The sequence below is a fragment of the Neolamprologus multifasciatus genome, chromosome 12 (assembly GCF_963576455.1).
Source record: "Neolamprologus multifasciatus chromosome 12, fNeoMul1.2, whole genome shotgun sequence".
In the NCBI taxonomy this organism is placed as follows: Eukaryota; Metazoa; Chordata; class Actinopteri; order Cichliformes; family Cichlidae; genus Neolamprologus; species Neolamprologus multifasciatus.
This window is the reverse complement of record NC_140450.1, coordinates 13,145,088-13,163,964: the sequence shown is the minus strand read 5'-3', so window position 1 is coordinate 13,163,964 and position 18,877 is coordinate 13,145,088. Positions and strand designations below refer to the sequence as shown.

Genomic DNA, 18,877 nt, shown 5'->3' with positions numbered 1-18,877 from the left:
AACTAGTAGCAAATGGTGGCAAATCCACAGCTTTACCAGAAAAAAAATTTCCCAGGTTATATAGGGATCTACTCCTTGCAGAAACTCCTGTGACTGTTCCCTAAATGTTCCCTGACAGTTATCACAAAACTTCACAAAAAAGACTGGAGTTCTGGGTTCTTTTAAAGTTGACTTTTAAAGATTGCTCACAATGCAACCTTCAGAACAGACTTGGGGAACATTTGCATAGAGTTACAATGTTTATGAAAGGTTTCTCAAGTCTCCAAAGATTCCATCCATCTGTTTTCCTCCAATTATGCATTTCAGGGTTGCTGGGAGGCTGGAGCCTGTCACAATGTCAGTCTTTTGCAGAGATAAAACATAGACACAGTCGATTTAGAATCACACCATGCCTATCTTTGGACTGTAGGAGAAAGCCAGAGAACATGCAAACTACACATGGAAAGGCCCCAGACAGCATTCAAACTCAGGACCTTCTTGCAACAGTGTCAGCCACTGCACTGTGTGAAAACAGTGTATTGCACGCAGTGTTCTAGAAAACTCCATTCGTCATACTTTTGCATAAACAAAATGTTAAGAAAGCGTGCCTAGTCCATGCTGCACTAAGCTACACATGAGAATCTGAGCGAAATCCCATTAAAGCACTGTCTCAATCATTTTTGGCATGCTCCTAGAAGCTGAAAGTTTCACACTTCTACCTCACACTTTTCAGCAATCATTGGCAATAAAAAAGGAAATAAGTTGAATCTTATTTATACAGAAAAAAGGTCAGTGTGGTAGCAACACATAAATTATATTTTATTTATCTATTTCTTATGTAGCTTTCCTTTGGTTATCCACCCTGTAGTGGCTCTATACCCCACCAGGGGGGGCCCTCCTAACAGTTTGCGAACCACGTGCATTAAAGTCTCCATATTTGCATGCCCCATATGTTCGTAACTTTGCAAATCTATGCAAAACCCTCAGCCTTAATGAAATGTCTATACTATTTACTTTTTTTCAGACTGAACTTCAAGAAGTAAAATGGATTATTTGATGAACTGAAGCAACACTGACACAATCATATGACATATGTATAATATGTATAATGCTCAGATCTCTTTAGTCCAGCTATTAAAATGTATAAAAATACCACCGACCCTGTTTTGCAAGATGAGTAAGGAATTTTATATAATGAAACCTCATTCAGTAGTCATAGCAGAATTAATATACAAGTCTGTGTTGTTAGTGTGCAATGTTTCAGTATTAATGTATAGCAGGAAATGTATGAAAGAGTGTAAATGTTATCAAGTCTAGTAGCAGTTTTTGTTTGAGTAGTTGAAAGAAAGAAACTCCCACAATATTTACTAAAACAGATGTATGACACTCAAATACCAAAAGCTAATAATCATAAAACAGCATCAGTACATTTAAATTCAGTGTCTGTAGTGTGTATAGTCTGGGATGGCCTGGATGGTGTTCATCCAGCAGTAAATCTGCACTCCCTTTGGCATACTATACTATTTTTAAGACAGTGCCCTGGAGTGTATTTAAACTTTTTTTTTTTTTTTTTACTAGGTAACTGAAACATGGGCGACAAACAGGATGACAGTGAAAGCAGGGCAGGGTCGTCTTCAAACAACTGCCAGGAACGCATGATTGACAGCACACTTTACTACATTTTACTGGAGAAATGAAATCATCTGAAGAACACAGTATCTAGAGATTTAGTAGGGTTTTGGGTTAAACAGATAAACCACTTTAGGTATATTGCATTAATATAATGAAATTTCAAATAACCCTAAGTTTCTGTTTCCATTTCTCGCACACAATAAAGCCTTTGTTCTATTACTTCCGCCCTACAGTGATTACGTAACTTTGGCGCCTCGGAACCACCGTTTTCTTTCCCTTTAAAACGACAAAAACATGTAATAACATAAACAGATTCTTCAGCGCGGGAAAAGAGCCATCTGCTCATCCGCAATGTAAAAAAAATTAACCGCCCTTCGCTCCCATTGGCTAACCCGTGGGCCACAATCGCTTTCATTGGCTAGTCTTGATGTCAATCTGCGAGAGCGCGCATCAGGTGTTTAAATCTCATTGGACAAAAGCTTTTCGGCCAATTAGTGTGCACAGAGCCCTTCGCGTCTCCTACTGGTCTGGAGGATGGCTAGGTAGAGCCATATGGCTGCTGCCATTCGCTTCTTTTGACACGTGGGGTTCGACGCCTGCAGCGGATTGGAGGATGCACTGCTCAGGCGCGATTTTGCAACGCGGGACAACGCTCCTGTGGGCGCACACAGGTCAATTGAGACGACCTGCTGCGACAAGAAGGAAAGAAACTACAGTCTTCACATATTCCTGCAACTTTTGCAGTTACTTTGTAGCAGAGAGCGGATCAGAGATTTTTTTCTTCTTCTTATACTCTTTGGAAATGAAGGAAGTATTTACTCCAGATTAAGAAGGCAAACTATTTATGACACTTGCTCGTTTATCTTGTTGAAAAAAAAAAATAGTTTTGCGGCTTTTGCGTCAAACACCGGGATTTTGACACTCAAACGATGGCTGAGAGCAAGCACCCTCACGTTATTTTCTGCAATGACTCGCCTAAAAGAGTTTTGGTGTCCGTCATCAAGACCACTCCGATTAAACCCAGGAAAGCAGAGGCCATAACTCCGACAAGCCCCGGCTTCAGCGACTTTATGGTCTACCCGTGGAAGTGGGGAGAGAACGCCCACAATGTGACCCTGAGCCCGGGCTCAGGGAGTGGAGCCGCGTCCCCTACCGGGACTCAGACGGCCAGGGAAGCGGACACAGCTCCTTCACCTGAGCAGATCAAGGTAAACCCCTTATATAAAAGTTTGTCTTGATACTCTTTAAAAAGTGGCATGGCTGGATGTCGTATGGATGTCTGAGCGCAACCTAAAAGCAGAAAGTATTTTTTAAGTATTTTAATACTTTAATATTTTTAATGCAGAGACTCCTGACAACAGTGTAATACGCCTAAAACAGCATTTGCAACTTAATTCATTGATATGTTGAAGAACCTCCAGAGCAGGTCTGAAAGGATATAGCATGTGTATAACAGGCGCAATAACCCATACATAGTTATCACAGCAGAACAGCACGATCAGAGTGAACACCTTTTTCTTGTAAAGTTATATATTCTCTTGAAATGCGATTACTTAAAACAGAGTCGGCCTCAATATGGCGTCATATAGAGTCATTTAAAAAACGCCCGCGCATTAGGGTGTGACTCCGTGGATTTTAAACCCCAGTTCCTGAATCTGGAGCAGCTGCTCCAATATGACGTGTAGTCGCGCGCCAAAAATGTAACCGGATGTGAATGAATTATAATGAACGTGCCGTTCAGCTACAGTGTAACACGTGAGCTAATTAAATGAAGTCAGACTGGCACGTTGATACATTGTATGAAATGCAATAAATGAGTATTTTATGTGAATCATGTGTTATAAGTGTATTAGATTATGAAGCAGTGAAAACAGTTTGTCCTTGGTTTGGCATATTATACCCTGCTTTGTCTCAAAGCTGTTGCACCAAAGGTGTTCATTCATCCAGAGTCATTTGATAAGTCTGATAGGGCCAGAGCAATGATTCTGCGTGTTCTCGCTGTCAGGATGGTATCCGCAGAGGCCGGCCACGGGCAGACACAGTCCGGGAGCTGATAAGCGAGGGGGAGACTTCATCCAGCCGTATCCGTTGTAACATCTGCAACAGAGTGTTTCCCAGAGAGAAGTCTCTCCAGGCCCATAAGAGGACACACACAGGTGAGAGAAGTCTGCTGACCCATTATAAATTGCTTTAATACATGTGCTTCACCTGTCACTGCACAAAACATGAAACCATGTGGTCCCTGTTCTGAATTTAAAAGCATTGTCTAGTAATTACTAAAGTATTAAGTAACCACAGTTTTTCCACTAACTAACCCACCCCCTCCTCAATTTCCCAACTTGTGGGATGAATAAAGTATATCTTATCTTGTTTCACCCCAGGTGAGAGGCCTTATCTGTGTGACTACCCAAACTGTGGGAAGGCATTTGTCCAGAGTGGACAGCTGAAGACCCACCAGCGCCTGCACACTGGGGAAAAACCCTTTGTTTGCTCTGAGAAAGGTGGGTGTAAAACGTCGATTTTTTTTTTTTTTTTTTTTTTTTAAGAAAAGACCATGCAGTTAGCCTTTTAAAAAAGTATTATCACAAACAGCAAACTGAAAGTTTTCACCTTTAGTGTCTTCAAGGTACTTTCCATAAAGATGAAATGTGGTTTATTTACTATGACTGACTAGAGCCTTAAACTAATACTTGGAAAGTACCTGGGAAATGAAACTGACAGTGTAACAGTCTGCTGTAATTTCATGTACTAACCCTAAAATCATTACTGTTGCTTTGTGACTTATAAAAAGTCATATTTGAGTAAACATCGTTACTCATTAATTTATTAATAGTAATCCATTCTAAGAAGACTGAAGTACTGTTGTGTACTGTTTACAACAGTAGTAAACCACAAAAATGTTGTGCACTACACACAGGGCTCGCAAAATCGCTAGCCCGGCGTCCCGGGGCTAGCGATTTTTCCAGTTGGGCTACCAAAATCTAACTCAGCCCTGCCCGTCGGGCTATCATAGGAAAATATATGTCAGTGCTTTTGCATTCTTTCGCCAATGTAGCTGAGTAATTATGTCATTGGCATCGATGAGCCACTGTCAATATGTGACATATTGAAATCGCGTTTGAATTTGCGCTTGCTTTTTGCTTTCATTTTCATTTTGCGATTGCGCGAACGGTGTATAGAGAGCGGCAGCACTGATTGGTGAGTGACGATTAATTGCGCACCAATTCCTCTGACATCGTCTTATCACTCATTAGCTTACTATTCAAACGCGACAAGTGAAATCTCTGGCAGCAAGCTTAAACATGTGAGAGGTTGAGTGCGCAAAGAATCGCTGATCATTATGTAAGTAGGTGTGTAAAAGCAGCAGGATTTACGCTGGTATTTTAGTTCTGCAGAGCCAAATAAGACAGGTCAGGGTGAAGAAGGGGCAGCCAAAGAAAAGCCGATCACAAAACGGAAAAGATATGACAAATCGAGCCCGTTCTCACTCCCGAGGCGTAACATGGCGACGTTTTGTCACGTCCCGCGGCGTTCCTGAGGAACGCGAAAGGAGACTTTCAGCGTTCTTATGGTACGCGGCGGGTTATGGCTGAAATCCAGTGCAGTGACGCTCCCGCGGTAACCAACGTTCCAGCCCTGTATTCCAGCCCTAAACCTAACCTTATCCCTAGCCCTAACCATAACCTTTTTCCTCACCTTAAACAGGACTTAAATGATGTTAAATAGCGTGTTTCTAAGCTATTTGAAGGAAAAGAGCGAACATGTGTAGATTGAGTCCATAAGGTTCTCATATTTCCTCATTTTTCCGAGGTCCTCATTTAGGAATGTGGTGGGTAGCCGAAAACGTAATATGTTGACGATTTGTCACCTAGCCTAAAGACTATGAGGCAAAAAGAAAGTGCAGCTTTTTTGGTTTCATGGACAAAAGAATTTCTGTGGCTGGAATATGACGAGCTAAATAACATGATGTTCTGCCAGGTGTGTTGTGAGTTTCATTTGATTTCTGAGTCGACAAGCGCCTTTGTTACTGGGACCAGTCATTTTAAGAAAGACCCCATCAGAACCCATGAGAAATGCAAGAAATGCATTATTGCCCAGTCTGCAGTATCTTTCCCAGAACAAACACCAATTGCAAAAAAAAACATACTACAAATAAACCAAGCACAACAAGAACTCCTGAAAAAGCTGTTTAGAACAGCGTGCTATATTGCAAAGAGTGAACTACCACTGGCAGAATTTATCAGTCTTTGCAAACTTCAAAAAGCAAATGGCCTAGATCTTGGTTCCACTTACTTCTTACCCGTGACTTCAGTGAAAATTTCAGATTCAGGATCTGACACAGACTGATTCATGTTCTACACAGTTCTTACAAGTTCATAGAAATTTGTTCAATTAGAACCAAGTATTTGAGTTGATGGTTTTAATTTTTATACAGTTGTTGTGATTTGTATTTTAACAATTTTTTTGATTAATTTTTGTTTCCGTTACAATATTATACTTTAATGTATAATATTGTAAAGGAAACCAAACGTAAAAAAATTTTTTTTTATTCGGGCTACTTAAATTTATTTTGGGCTACCAAAAACTGAAGAATGCCTGCCCGAAGGGCTACCAGAGATTTTGAAATTTTGCGAGCCTTGACACATTTTAACTATGTAAAAATGACAAAAACCTCCAGTCATTTTCTGCAGTTATTCAGACTTGATGCTTCCTCTGCAGGATGTGGCAATCGGTTCACACATGCTAACCGACACTGCCCCAAGCATCCTTTCTCCCGTCTGAAGAGGGAAGAACCAAAGGAGGGTCTGGGGAAGGCTCAGTCTGTGGATAACAAGGCTGTGGCAGAGTGGCTGGCAAAGTAAGTGAAAGTAGGCTCATATGTACAAAAGCTGGACCGTGAGGAAGATTTGCACATTTAAATGGCTTTTTTTGTTTTGTTTACATTGTATGGTAATGTGCTCTTTATCCTTGCAGGTACTGGCGAACCCGTGAGCAGCGTGCCCCTACAACCACCAAGGTGAAGCCACAGGGCAAGGCTAGAGGGCAGGACCAGGAGCAGCAGGATCCAATGGAGTTTCTCCAGTCTGATGAAGAGAACGGGGAAGAAGAGACCGCAGAGGAGGAGAAGAGCAGCCAGGGAGGAGCAGCCAAGCGCCGCCTCCAGGAGCAACGAGAGCGACTCCACGGCGCTCTGGCGCTCATCGAGCTGGCTAACAACCTGTCTCCCTGAACGAACACCCATCCTACTTCCTCATCCCGGACTCCCAATTCCCTGCCCTCGTATCTCTATCCCAGTCCGCCTTCCTGTTACATGTGCTGTCGCTAAAATTCTTCTTAAAATGCAGATCAACAAGTAGTTTAGTTTTTTTCCTGTAAAGTTGTGAAAACAGACTTTGTAAAAGAGCTGGACTGGCTTGAGATCAGTGTTACACAGGTATCTGTTCCCACACACATTATCAGGAAGGCACAAGCTAAAGCACCTTATTCAGCTTCAATTTTTATCCTATTAGGCTGCTATAATTGTAGATTTGACAATATGAAGAATGTCTTTCTTTCTTCTGTCTTCTAAAGACAAAGAAAGGATACCTATCATGTTTTGGTTTTGTTTGCACTTTGGTAACAAGTTTTTTTTTTTTTAAGTATATTGTGAGTATAAGAGTGTGTATGACTGTATATATGGATTAAGCTCAGATGGACGGAATGATACAGGGTGTGGTCAGCCATAGGAAATGTTGAGTTCAACTGTCAGATGGCGTCTCACCATGTTCCCAGGTTTCATCTCTGGTGCTATAAGCACAATTTCACTGCCACTGATGACAGCAGTGGCAGTAGAAATGGACTGAGAAAGGTTCAGCTAGTTTTTTGCCTCACAGGTACAACTTTATTTAAGGGCAAAGGTGGACAAGAGGGAAGTCAGGGAAGATGGAAAAGTCTGACATTATATGACACGGGCCATTTTTATATGTGTGATCATTGCAACCCTAATCCGCAGGTCTGATCAGGTACAAGCTCTTAAAAAAATTAAAATTTTTACAGTTGATGCATGTCTAAATATATACATGTAAGTATTTTCTCAGCAGTAACAGACAAGCAGAACACTCGTTTTCTAAATACAGTCTACCAGATTCTACAGTATTCAAAGGTTCCAAGTAGTTTTTAAACACAGGAAAACATTTAGATTTTGTGGTTTTCCTCGTAACAAGTTTGCGAAACCAAAAAGTGTTTTCAACTAGGTGGGAGATGTTTTACAATGCGTGTCAGTCACCTTTTATATTAAAAGCTGGCTGACTAGTTTTGATATGGGAACAGTACCATAGTAGTGGGTGGCAGTTTTTTTTTATATATGTATCTCATTACAAGTCATTTTTTCCATGTTTGATTAACTCATAAAAGGGGAAATATTACAACACAAAATATCCCATGTTTGTAAAACATACATTTGGGCATCTCATTGGTTTTTATGAAGTACTTGGAGCCCCCATCAAGTCTTGGATTAAGTTTGCAATGCACTGAATATTAGGTTGCCTTCCCCAGAAGAAATGGCACTTGTTTATCATAAACTGATGTGTAGTGGATTTTTTTTTTTTTCTTTTTTCCCTGAAGCAACACTACATATCTTAACACTGTAAGAAGCCCTTCACAAGTGCCCTGCCTCTGTTTTGGGGAAACCTGCACCAGAAAGCCGTCACTCGAGAAGTCAAGCGAATTTGATTTTTGTTTTTTGTAAGTAATGGTGAAACTGGAAGCCAAGTGGATTGTTGATAATCAGTAAACCAAATGATTTATTCTAGCCAATTAGAATATACCTGGAAGCATTTTACCCTTTGTTTATATTTCGGTTTGAGAAAGATTAAGGCATTTAATATATACATGTAGTTTTAGAATATCGAGTGCACAATTTACAGAGAGCTTTGAAATTTTAATTTGTAGTTTCAGTCTTCCCCACTGCTAACATCCTCCATCAGTTTTCATATTTAAGTGTGTAGGGCGATCCTGCTTGCTTGGTAGATATACTACATGTTTTAAAGTACAAATTTTCTCTCACAGGCTGTCCACACTGTTCTGTCATTGTTGATCTTCAATAAACATTCACTGAACCTGACCCAGGATTTACCCCTTCCTTGTCCATTTGTTCATTGTGTAAAAGTATAATGAAATAGATGGAACCTGGAATATACTTGGAAAGCATTTTAATGATTTTATTTTTTTTCTTATTAGTGCACATAAGTGCTGAAGTAATATCATGCTCCAATATGGAGCAGATCAGCGCCATCAAGTGGTGAAATCCCTTTAGACCATAGAGTACTTTCCTGCTGATTCCTCAGAGATCTGAAGCTTTAGCTTTTGTGCTCCTGTGTCACTTCCAGATGGTTTCTTGTTGTTGAAAGTCATATATGAGTACATTAGTCCACCTGACATACTGAAAACCAAAAAGATAAAAGCAATGAATTTTAAGTGTATGTTATATAATTGCTGCTTAGCCAAGATAGACTAAAAAATGTTCAAGGAAACAAAATCTGCAGACTAAACTACATTTATCAGATAATGCCTAATCTTCACTTTCAATCAATATTTTGCTCTAGATTGGAATCTGGCTTGGGAAGGACTTTAATCTGCTGTTCTTATTCAACATAGCATACTGTATGACTTTTTGAAGAAATATGGCCTCTTATAGAGTCACGCTTAACTCTGTAGTCAGGAACAGAAAATAGCATTTAAGTCTTATTACTCACCAAATGCTGAGGCCTAGGAAATTAGTCCAAGAGAACAGGTAGTCTCCACCCACAAACATGCCAATATAGGCCACTGCAATATTCTGAGGAAAAGGTGAAAATTTGTTCACTTTAGTATCATTGTGTTGGAAATAAGAAAAACAACAACAACAACAACAATCTTAGTAAATCCCTCCACCTCTAAATCACCATGGGTCAAGAAAAAAGGAGGACATTTTTTGCTGTGGATTTCAGTCAACAGTTTTTCAAAGAACTCTTAATATTTGGATTTTGTACAATAAAAAAAACAAACTAATATCAGTCTGCTCTTACCTTTACTGCCCCAACTACTGTGGTTGTAAGTGCTGAGTTATAATGGCTGCAGAGGACGATGGAATACATCAGCACGAACCTAAAGAAAATTAGGACAAAAGCAAAACAGCTTTGAACAGCGATCTAACATCTGGGCCATTCTATCGTCAACTCAACACCCTCAGATTCAACAACGTTTTTATTTGTGCAAATATTTTAGTGTGTTTAATAAAGGTTAACAAAATTCTGCCTTCACACTATGAGTATTTTCCAAGTTATAGGCCCTCAAAATATACGGAAGGGTGGGTAGAACATATGCCCTTTCAACTTAGTCTCTTTTTTACCTACAATCATACCATATTCACCCCCTAGCCATCTCCCCTTCTGTGTCAGAATAATTTTCATCACATCCTAGTTATCTTTGATCAATTTTATATAGAATGACAGACTCAAGGAAGTTTGATTTCTACAATAATTGAACAGTTTGGACTGGATTATAGTGACATACCCCATTAAGCATGAAATAAGGAAACAAAAGACAAATGTGCCTTTCACCCAGTCTTCAAATGTGACTGCCTGTGGATCAAAACATAAAGGGTGGTAACAGAATACAGTTTCTGGCACAGAAAACCAAAAAACAACAATAAATAGCGATAATGCACCTGATCACAGTTTACCTTGTGTAAATCTCCAGTAAACGCACTTGCCAAGACAGTAGGAATGACAATTATTAATGCATTGTAAAACAGGACCCCATACTTCCCAAGACCCTTGACAAAAAGAAGGAGGAAAACAAATGTAAAGAGAGCAAACACTGTTATGCAATGGCGACATTTCAAAGTATTGAGAACGTTAACATTTTACTCCTGTGAGGCACAACTCCTTGTTGTTTAAAAAGATAATGCTCAGCTTTCTTTTCTAATATTCTTCTTTCAGCTGTTACTTTGGGGTTACCACTGCAGATCATCTGCCTCCACTCCTAGCATCCTCCGTTGTCACATCAACCCTCTGCATAGCCTTCTTTACTACATCCATGAATTTTCTCTGGGGTCTTCATCTTTTCCTTCTGCCTAGCAGCTCCATCTTCAGCATCCTTTGTCCTCCTCCGCCCCATGTCCAAACAATTTCAGCCTTGCCTCTTTAACTTGGTTTGCACACTGCTCAGCCTGAGCTGTCCCACCTCCAACTCTGTCTCCAACTCTGTCACAAATCACACCTGACACGTGTCTCCACCCAATCCACTCTGCCTGCACACTCTCCTTCACTGTGCATTGCTTTGGATGGTTGTGCCCACTTTTTCTTGGCAGCACAGCTGTGCAGTATAATTGTTTTTTGTTTTTTTTCTTCAAACAACACTTGGACGGAGATATATGTACTAAGACAGCAATGCTCAAACTGTCTCTGTTTTTCTACGGAACAGGAAATCCTACCTTATCACCAAGTTTCTTCTTGGTGTACACTCCACTGGCAGCAGTGAATGCATCATTAAGCAGGATGAATGTATAGGCCTCCACATCAAAGGCCAGGTCTGAACTATAGGAGACAATAGAGATGGAGGTAAAGTCTACTTTGTTTTTGCAGTTCAGGGAGAAATACAATTACAAAAGTAATTTAAATAAAAACAAAAAGCAAAACTATACCTTGCAGCAATCATAGCACCAAATACTATGGTCACAACACTGTACACAAGACGCTTTGGAAATGTTTTTCTGAAAATGGAGATAAAGAGGACAAAACAGGCATACGTTAATGGACACTTTCATTGTTAAAGCTCTCACATTGTTTAACTCCATTAACAAATCCATTAGAAACCTCTTCATGTAAAGTACTTTAAGAAATTTCAGACCAAATCAGGTGAGATAAGGCCATAAAGTGCTTCAAGGCTCTAACAGTAATACATAGTTAGAATAATTCCTTACCTTAGTATATACGCTTCCAACATCATTGTCATCAATATAGTGAATTTCCGCAAAACTGTAAACATGGGTAAACTGTAACAGATAACACGGTTTTGGGAAAACTGTACTAAATGAGTACTGAGAAAATCTTAACTAAATTTAAGGACTAAATGTGATGCAAATGAACTGGTAAAAACCTGAGTTTTTTGGTGCTTGCCAGGCCTGTAACATGATTCCCAACATACAGCAAAGGGAGGGGGAAAATCTGGGCATAACAAACAAAAAGATTTATAGATCACAAAATACATTAAATAAAGAAATAAATAGAGATAGGATAATGGGGTGAGAGTGCTTACTTTTAAGAGAACATTCTTGTCGAAATCTTGAAACTGCACCGTTTTGCTCTTTTTGGCCGCATAAAGAACAATAACAGTGGTGATCATCTGAAAGGACAATAAAATGAGTTTGTATTTGTTTATTATTAGTGGAGTGTGGGTGGGAGGTATTCACACCTGGACAACATACCTGTCCAATTCCCAGACACAAGTAGGAGGGAAATCTGCAAAGTCAACACACAAACAGCAGAAGACTTAAATATAACTCGACAACAGAGAATAAGCTATTATTACAAGCTTCCTTTATCTGTGAACTTAACAATTTTTTTTGCTTCCGTCCTTCGACTATGAATAAATTAGTGATATCCCTACAAAGCGACACCTACCTGAAAGTTGTCAAGACGGTTTTGTTCACTACGGTAATAAGAAACGAACTTCCGGCATAAAACAGTGCAGAGAGGAGCTTGAGCAAAGCGGAGTGTTCCGCAGTTTCTTCACAGGGTTCCAAAGACATAGTTACATACTGCGAATGAAGCTTTTAGCGTTTAAAATTAGGCTTGGGTTGATTCTGGTCGAGTGGCGAGTTTCGTTCAGCTGCCCTTTCCTGTCCACCAGTCGTAAATGGCCACATAGCAAAAGAAAGGGTAGGCGGTCTTTTACGACTATTACATAATTCAGGAGAAGGGTCGAGCTGAAGCCAAATTGTTTCGCCTGTCTTTAAAGTGTCATTTTCACTTAATAGGAAACGAAAAGAAAAGCACACTGTTACAAAATAAAGCGCAGACGTTCCAAATAGTTTACATGAGTTTTTATAGAGTTTATAGATGAAATGTAAACAGTTTAGGGAGAAAGAAAAAAAGAGGAAGACTCGGTAACCACACTATAACACAAAGTTAGTTAAACACCAGAAATACCAGTCTGTCCAGTTAAGAAACATAAAGCAACGTGAATCAGTTTCACCTGATTTGGAGCAAATTAAAGTGAGAACAGGTGCACTGGAGCGGCAACAAGGACCCCCCTTTAGGACAAGGACACACCATTATCGCGGTTGATTTTAATCAGGCAAACCTCCAGTCTTTCCTGCCTACATTCTAAAACAATGTAAGTTGTATGACAACAGGGGGAAGCATTTACACACATACAAGATAAGAGAGCCACACAGCTCTCAGACCTAGACCAGTCTGACCATCTCTCTCTTCTCCACTCACCTGAGCTGAAAAGGGGGATCAGGTCAGTTCTGCACTACCTGGGAGTGCTCAGGAGGAACAAAATCTTTGAGAAGCTGCTGGTGACCTTCTATCGCTCAGCCATTGAGAGCATCTTTACATATGTGGTTCACTCACTGCACCCAGGCTCAGTGGAAGAGGCTTCAGAGGTCACCTGTTTGAGTTGCTGTCCTCTAGGGGGCGCTACAGGTCCGTCCAAACCAGGATTAACAGTCTCAGAAACACATTTTCTTTTCACAAACCATTACTGTACAAATTTCACATCAGTACTTCTCACATCACACATCACCACACATGTGTATAAGGTAGTACTTTTGGATTTGTTTTCATTGTTATTTATTCTAAATGCTGCTACGAAGGAGCAGCTTCTAATCTTTTTGAACATCTGATATTTAATGTCAACAAAGGACTCTGATTCTGATTTTGAACAGGCAGGCGATGCCCACTGATTTTTTTTCTCGAGTTTTGTTTTTATTATTGTCCTTGTCATGGCTTTGCATGGCCTGCAAAGGTAGTCCAGCTCCTCTAGGATGCTACATCCATACATTCTACTGCAACAAGATTTTCCGTGTCCCCCAGTGCAATCTTAAGACTGTGAAGGAGATACCAGGAGACCGACTGCTGCACAAGAAGCTGGACAGGAACATAGTAGGGCATCGACCTAGCAGCTGGATGATCTGCCAAAAAGTTACTGCCAAATATTGAATTTGCTTTTTATGTATAATGTTGTTATTTATATTGGTAAATAATATTCAGCATGATTTATCCAGGATAAAATAAAGAAATTACCTGTTTTGTCATAGGTATCCTCACAAATCTGCACTATTTTTATCTACTCTGCATTCTACATCATAATCGATCCAATCCTTTTGGGCAACTTGAAATATATTTGTAGAGCTGTTCTATGTTATATTTGTTGCAATTTCTGCTGCCCTCTTGGACACATCATTGTATATAAAAATGCATTTTAAATATCAATGAGACCTTTTACCTGAATAAATAAAAGACATGTCCTTTGCCAAAAACTGATTGTGGGCAGCATCTAGCAGAGATATCGTTTCTGGCTCAAAATTACTTTGGTACCATTCATGTGATATATGTTTGAGGGATTATAGGTCAACAAGTCATTCACAATAGTTTAAATACCAACAACTCATTTTTATATACTTTTTAACAAATAGCAGTATTTACTTTTTGACAGATGATCACTTTGTGGCACAACAGCCTTTTTTGTTCAAGGAGGAACAGAAGCAGTGTTGCCAAAGTCTTACAAATCACCCTCAGTGAGCTACTTGTGAGCATCTTTATGACTCTTTTTGAGACATCAGGAAAAAGTCCTGATAGCTTTAATTGGGACCTGTGCTCACAGCCCAACACCAACACAGGTAAAATTGATTCACAATGTGTTGAAGTGGACAGATGGCTGTGTGTTGTACTGTGTACTTGTAAAAAATGCCCCAAAACAGGGCTTAGTGTATTACAAAACACAAGAACGTTTTAATTTTTAATTTTTAATTTTTAATTGTAACAGACCAAATTCAACATATCATTGTTGGTACACAAAAGCTTATTTTCCCTTTTATGCAAAATTGTACCTTAAAGAGGTTTATTTCAATACATTGTACTATGAAGACAATTTCAGGTCTGCATATTTTTGAACAAGAGTTCTCTTTAATCTACAAATATGGATTTATCTCTGGTGTCAGCTGATCTTGAAATAATGCCAGGCTGTCTTGTGTTTGGTTACATACCTGTATATATGTATATTTAATGTACTCTGCGTTTCCCTTTTTTTCTCAGGCTAATGTGCTCTGATTACATATAAAGAAATCTAAGATAAGCAGCCTAAATGTACATTATATGGCATTGTCAGCAAAGCTTTTCTCTTACGTGTTTATTCTTTTTTTTTTTTTTTTTTTTTGAAGTAGGGACATTGATTGTGAATACATTTTATTCACCGTATAACTTAATAGATAAATTACACATAATTGTGCGGCACTTTGGTTCTCAGCTCTAGGCTGAAACCTGCCTGATCTCTGCCAAGTTAAACATTACCAGACAAAAAGTGGTTATCATGCTTTAGTAGGCAAGTAAGCAAAGCTCTTATTTCTGGAAGTGTCTACCGGACTGTGCTGCACCCATAAATGTACTGTTTTGTGTATTTGAACATATTTTCCCACAGTGAGCAGTGGAACTGTTTTTTTTTTAAAGTACGCTGTTAGCAGCAGGTGTGTATGGACAAGTTTTTCTGAGATATTAAAATGTTGATACCAAGACAAGAGAATAGTTTGCTTGAGACAACTGAATATTAAATAGATTGGTTCTTACATACAGCTTGCCTCCTTTACTCATTCACATCCATTCACACAAGAACATTTTTCTATGCTTTTTTTTCTATGTACGTGCTTTCTATTTAACCTTCAAACACATTCACACCCAAATGGATGCATCTGTGAGTAACTTGAGATTGGCCCAAGAGGATTTGGCCTGCAAACTGGGAGCAGTCATGGATCAAACTGTTTCCTGTTCTACCTCCTGAGCTACAAAAAAAAAAAGAAAAAAAAAGGGTATTTTGTACATTGTCCATATGCAGAAGAAATGTGAGATGCCTTATTTTGCTAGCTTGGTATAGGAAGTAAATTAAAGATATGATAATTGTCTGTTGACACGTTTCTGAATATACTTGCTTTGGCAAACATGCAAACTCCATATTCCAGCAGTTGAGCAGTCTATGGAAAAATCCCTTTGAGTGTTTCCACAAGATGGTGCTGTAGCATCAGGCTCATGTTTGACGGTGCCAGGGAAACTCTTGTAATGATTGGCAGGCGTTCACAAAATCAGTTTGTACCTTTACATCACTCTCAGCAGAAAAGTTACAAGTGCAGGTCTGCTTTGTTATAAATCTCTCCTTTAAAAGCCCTTCTCATCATTTTCACTTCACAATAAACAAAACTGATCCCTTTTCGAAGACCTTTTCCACATAGTTCCTGTTTCTCTTAAACGGGATGAATCAATGCTTTATGACAGTTTTGAGTGCTGATGAATGCGTGCCTGGAGAACAATGACATGGGATTAAATTGTGGGCAGAAGTTCAACTGTGCGAAGCTGTGACATGTTTTTGTGTATGTGTGTGTGTCTCTGTGTGTGTGGGGGTTAAGTTTACCTATACCCTCATCTGACACCGTGTTTTTCCTCTGTGAACTTTTATAAACTCTTTCTCTTGTTATTTAACTGTATAACTATGATGAAATAAAATAAAACTTCTACTCAGTGGAAACTTTCTTCATAATTAGAATAACCACCACTGGAGAAACCTGCTTTGACTTGAATATACTCATATGGGAAAGTATTTATGAATGTTTCCGATCCTTTGTGACTCGAGGCAGCCAATAAAACCGTAATTTGCCGGAGGCTCTCTTCCATTTTAAATGACTTGTTTACAGTTACGGTCATAACAGGTTCATCAGTTGGGTGTTAACATAAGTGACTCTGACTTGATAACTCATATAATGGACCAATGACGAATCCTGTTAAAAGCAACGCGCTTAAAATGTGGTGAGCCAAGAAATGTAATTAAAAATTAACTGTAAACCTGCCAAAGTTAATAACAGAAATACGTTAACACAGGATGTCTGTACGGTGGGTGATGGTTATTCGGGAATCTTTAGTAGAATAAATGGTAAACGTTTTATTTAAACCTAACAGACTGTGCACATCTTGTGTGATGAACTGAAATAAACAAAAGTGACAAATTAGGTAAAGAGTTTGAGCCACAATGTACCACCAAAGAAGCATCACAGCATATGCTCCTCAAGTCTCTGCTGGAAAATGATTCTTCCAGAAAGATATTCATTTTTTGGGGTTTTATGAAGTGTTAGTGGAGGCAGTTTTTTCCCACAGGTGTACGACTGGATTGCCACTGCGAAGGCCCAGCAGATGACTCACATCCCTTTTCGTTCTGACATCGTTCAGTGATTTCCAACAATGAAGTAACTAACATTCTCAAAGACACCAGTCACCCTAAGATAGATTTATATCAGATGATAAAGATGATCAGTCAAAAGAGCTTTGCTTTGCTTTTGTGGTGTCACACACTTCTACTCATCCTTGGTGGGGTGTGGAGCTACAGCAGGTGTGGTGCATGAACAGGTGAAAAATAAACAACTTTGTGATGACATGTATTCATGTAGGACTTACATTTAAATCCTTCTTATTGTTATGGAGTGATTAAAACATTAGGGAGTGGGATTAACTTTTCTCAGCTTCTGAAGTGAAAGAAAAAGTGTCTGAGAATCTCTGTTCTAAACAACAACAGTGACGAAGCTGCCCCGAACCCTAACAGCAAAATGACCCACACAGCATAATCCCTCATGACACGGATCGAGACTCAGCCCTCTGTATGCTTCACTGTAAAAACAAAGATTGCAATTAAAAGTACAGCTCTAAGCAACAATGAGCAACATAGTATCAGAAGCTCAATTTACTTTTTCATAGTTATACAGTTAAATAAGAGAAAGAAGCTTGACAAAAGTCAAATAAATATAAATAAATTAAAAAAGTCTACTTTTTTTAATAGTTACAAGATTACCTTTTGATTATCTTGACTGTTTTTAATTAAAAAAGGAGGGAAAAAACTGAGAGGGGACAGCTTTTGAGATTTCTGGGCTGGGGAAAAATACCTGAAGTCTCTTAGGGATATTAAGTTAGATAGTGTAAGTATGGATAACAAGCCAGGGCTATGAAGTCATGAGAAAAGGAAAACATAAGTTTATCTACACAGGTTTTTCATCTCAGCAGACTGATGCAGCCTCATTGTGCACTCTTTTTAAGAGAGCTCTCACCTTCCAGAGGACCTTATTCCTTTCTCCCATATCAGTGGCATTGACTTCATTTGCTACAATGATGGACTCCATAATCCTGAAGAATCTGTCTTGACTTATTGAATTGGCTATAACTACAGCCCAGTCTGAAGATCAATATGCTGAAAAATGTTTCCAGCTCCAGAATTTTACCAATTTTACCAATGTAATACCATAAAATGACAAATGCCAAGGTTACACATTGATTTGAATCCATAATGGGTGGTGGGTAAAATCACTGCTCAGCTTACGGCAGAGTTGGTTTGTCTTCCAAGCTCTCACCTTCCCACTCTAATGTCTGGCTCTCCTCCACCTCATCCGTGACACCTATAAGTATGACTCTTCTTCTGCAATTCAAATCCTTTCTGGCCTGTTCAGCCCTTCGTGAAGTATGGACATTGGGAGTTGGTGAGTGCAGCTGTCCACAACAAAGGTCACTGAATGAAAGTTTTGTTTGGAAAGAATTAAAGTTACTGTACATTTCTGAAAACCCTCTGAAGTTAAGAATCTCAGAAGAAACTGTTTGATTTTTATGAAGGGAAAAATAATAACTGCAAAAAAGCCAGTGTTGTCTGTTAGTCAAACCCCCACAGATGTGGCGTGACTAGAAAGCACAGGATGTCCTCTCAACAGTATAGTAGGACCTAAATAGATCGCCTACATTTTGCTTTACATAGAGGTCTCAGAGTCATGACCAGCACAGGGGACAATAATTAATTGCTGGATCTTAGAATAATCATCAGTTTCACTTTCAACGGTCATTTTCACAGCTTAACAATACAACACATGACATGAAAAACATTTGTAAGGTTTTGTGTGTGTGTTTATTTAAGTAAAATCCAGGACAAGAAAAGTTTTTTTTTAAAAAAGCACTTATGCATGAAGAAGCTCCTCAGGCAAACGAAGAGAGCTTAACGTAATTAT

General features: G+C 39.2%; 2 protein-coding genes across 4 annotated transcripts; one reads left to right on the top strand and one right to left on the bottom strand.

The window, feature by feature from the left end:
* Positions 1-2,212: 2,212 nt before the first annotated feature.
* On the top strand, positions 2,213-8,720 carry znf367 (zinc finger protein 367). Its single transcript, XM_085180882.1, has 5 exons — positions 2,213-2,819; positions 3,617-3,767; positions 3,993-4,112; positions 6,331-6,469; positions 6,586-8,720. Exons 1-5 carry the CDS (start codon positions 2,541-2,543, stop codon positions 6,839-6,841), a joined length of 945 nt encoding a protein of 314 aa, XP_085037008.1. The 5' UTR covers positions 2,213-2,540; the 3' UTR covers positions 6,842-8,720.
* Positions 7,206-13,198, bottom strand: slc35d2 (solute carrier family 35 member D2). 3 transcript variants are annotated; one of them, XM_085180881.1, is made up of 12 exons: positions 13,077-13,198; positions 12,059-12,092; positions 11,890-11,976; positions 11,731-11,798; positions 11,555-11,626; positions 11,276-11,344; positions 11,066-11,168; positions 10,313-10,405; positions 10,144-10,211; positions 9,657-9,735; positions 9,345-9,427; positions 7,206-9,031 (listed from the first exon to the last, which is right to left on the bottom strand). In XM_085180881.1, exons 3-12 carry the CDS (start codon positions 11,974-11,976, stop codon positions 8,902-8,904), a joined length of 852 nt encoding a protein of 283 aa, XP_085037007.1. In that variant the 5' UTR covers positions 12,059-12,092; positions 13,077-13,198; the 3' UTR covers positions 7,206-8,901. The 3 variants fall into 3 exon arrangements, with proteins under 3 accessions (XP_085037007.1, XP_085037006.1, XP_085037005.1); XM_085180880.1 differs by lacking the exon at positions 13,077-13,198 and adding an exon at positions 12,829-12,923; XM_085180879.1 differs by lacking the exon at positions 13,077-13,198 and adding an exon at positions 12,255-12,764.
* Between the last annotated feature and the right edge of the window lie 5,679 nt (positions 13,199-18,877).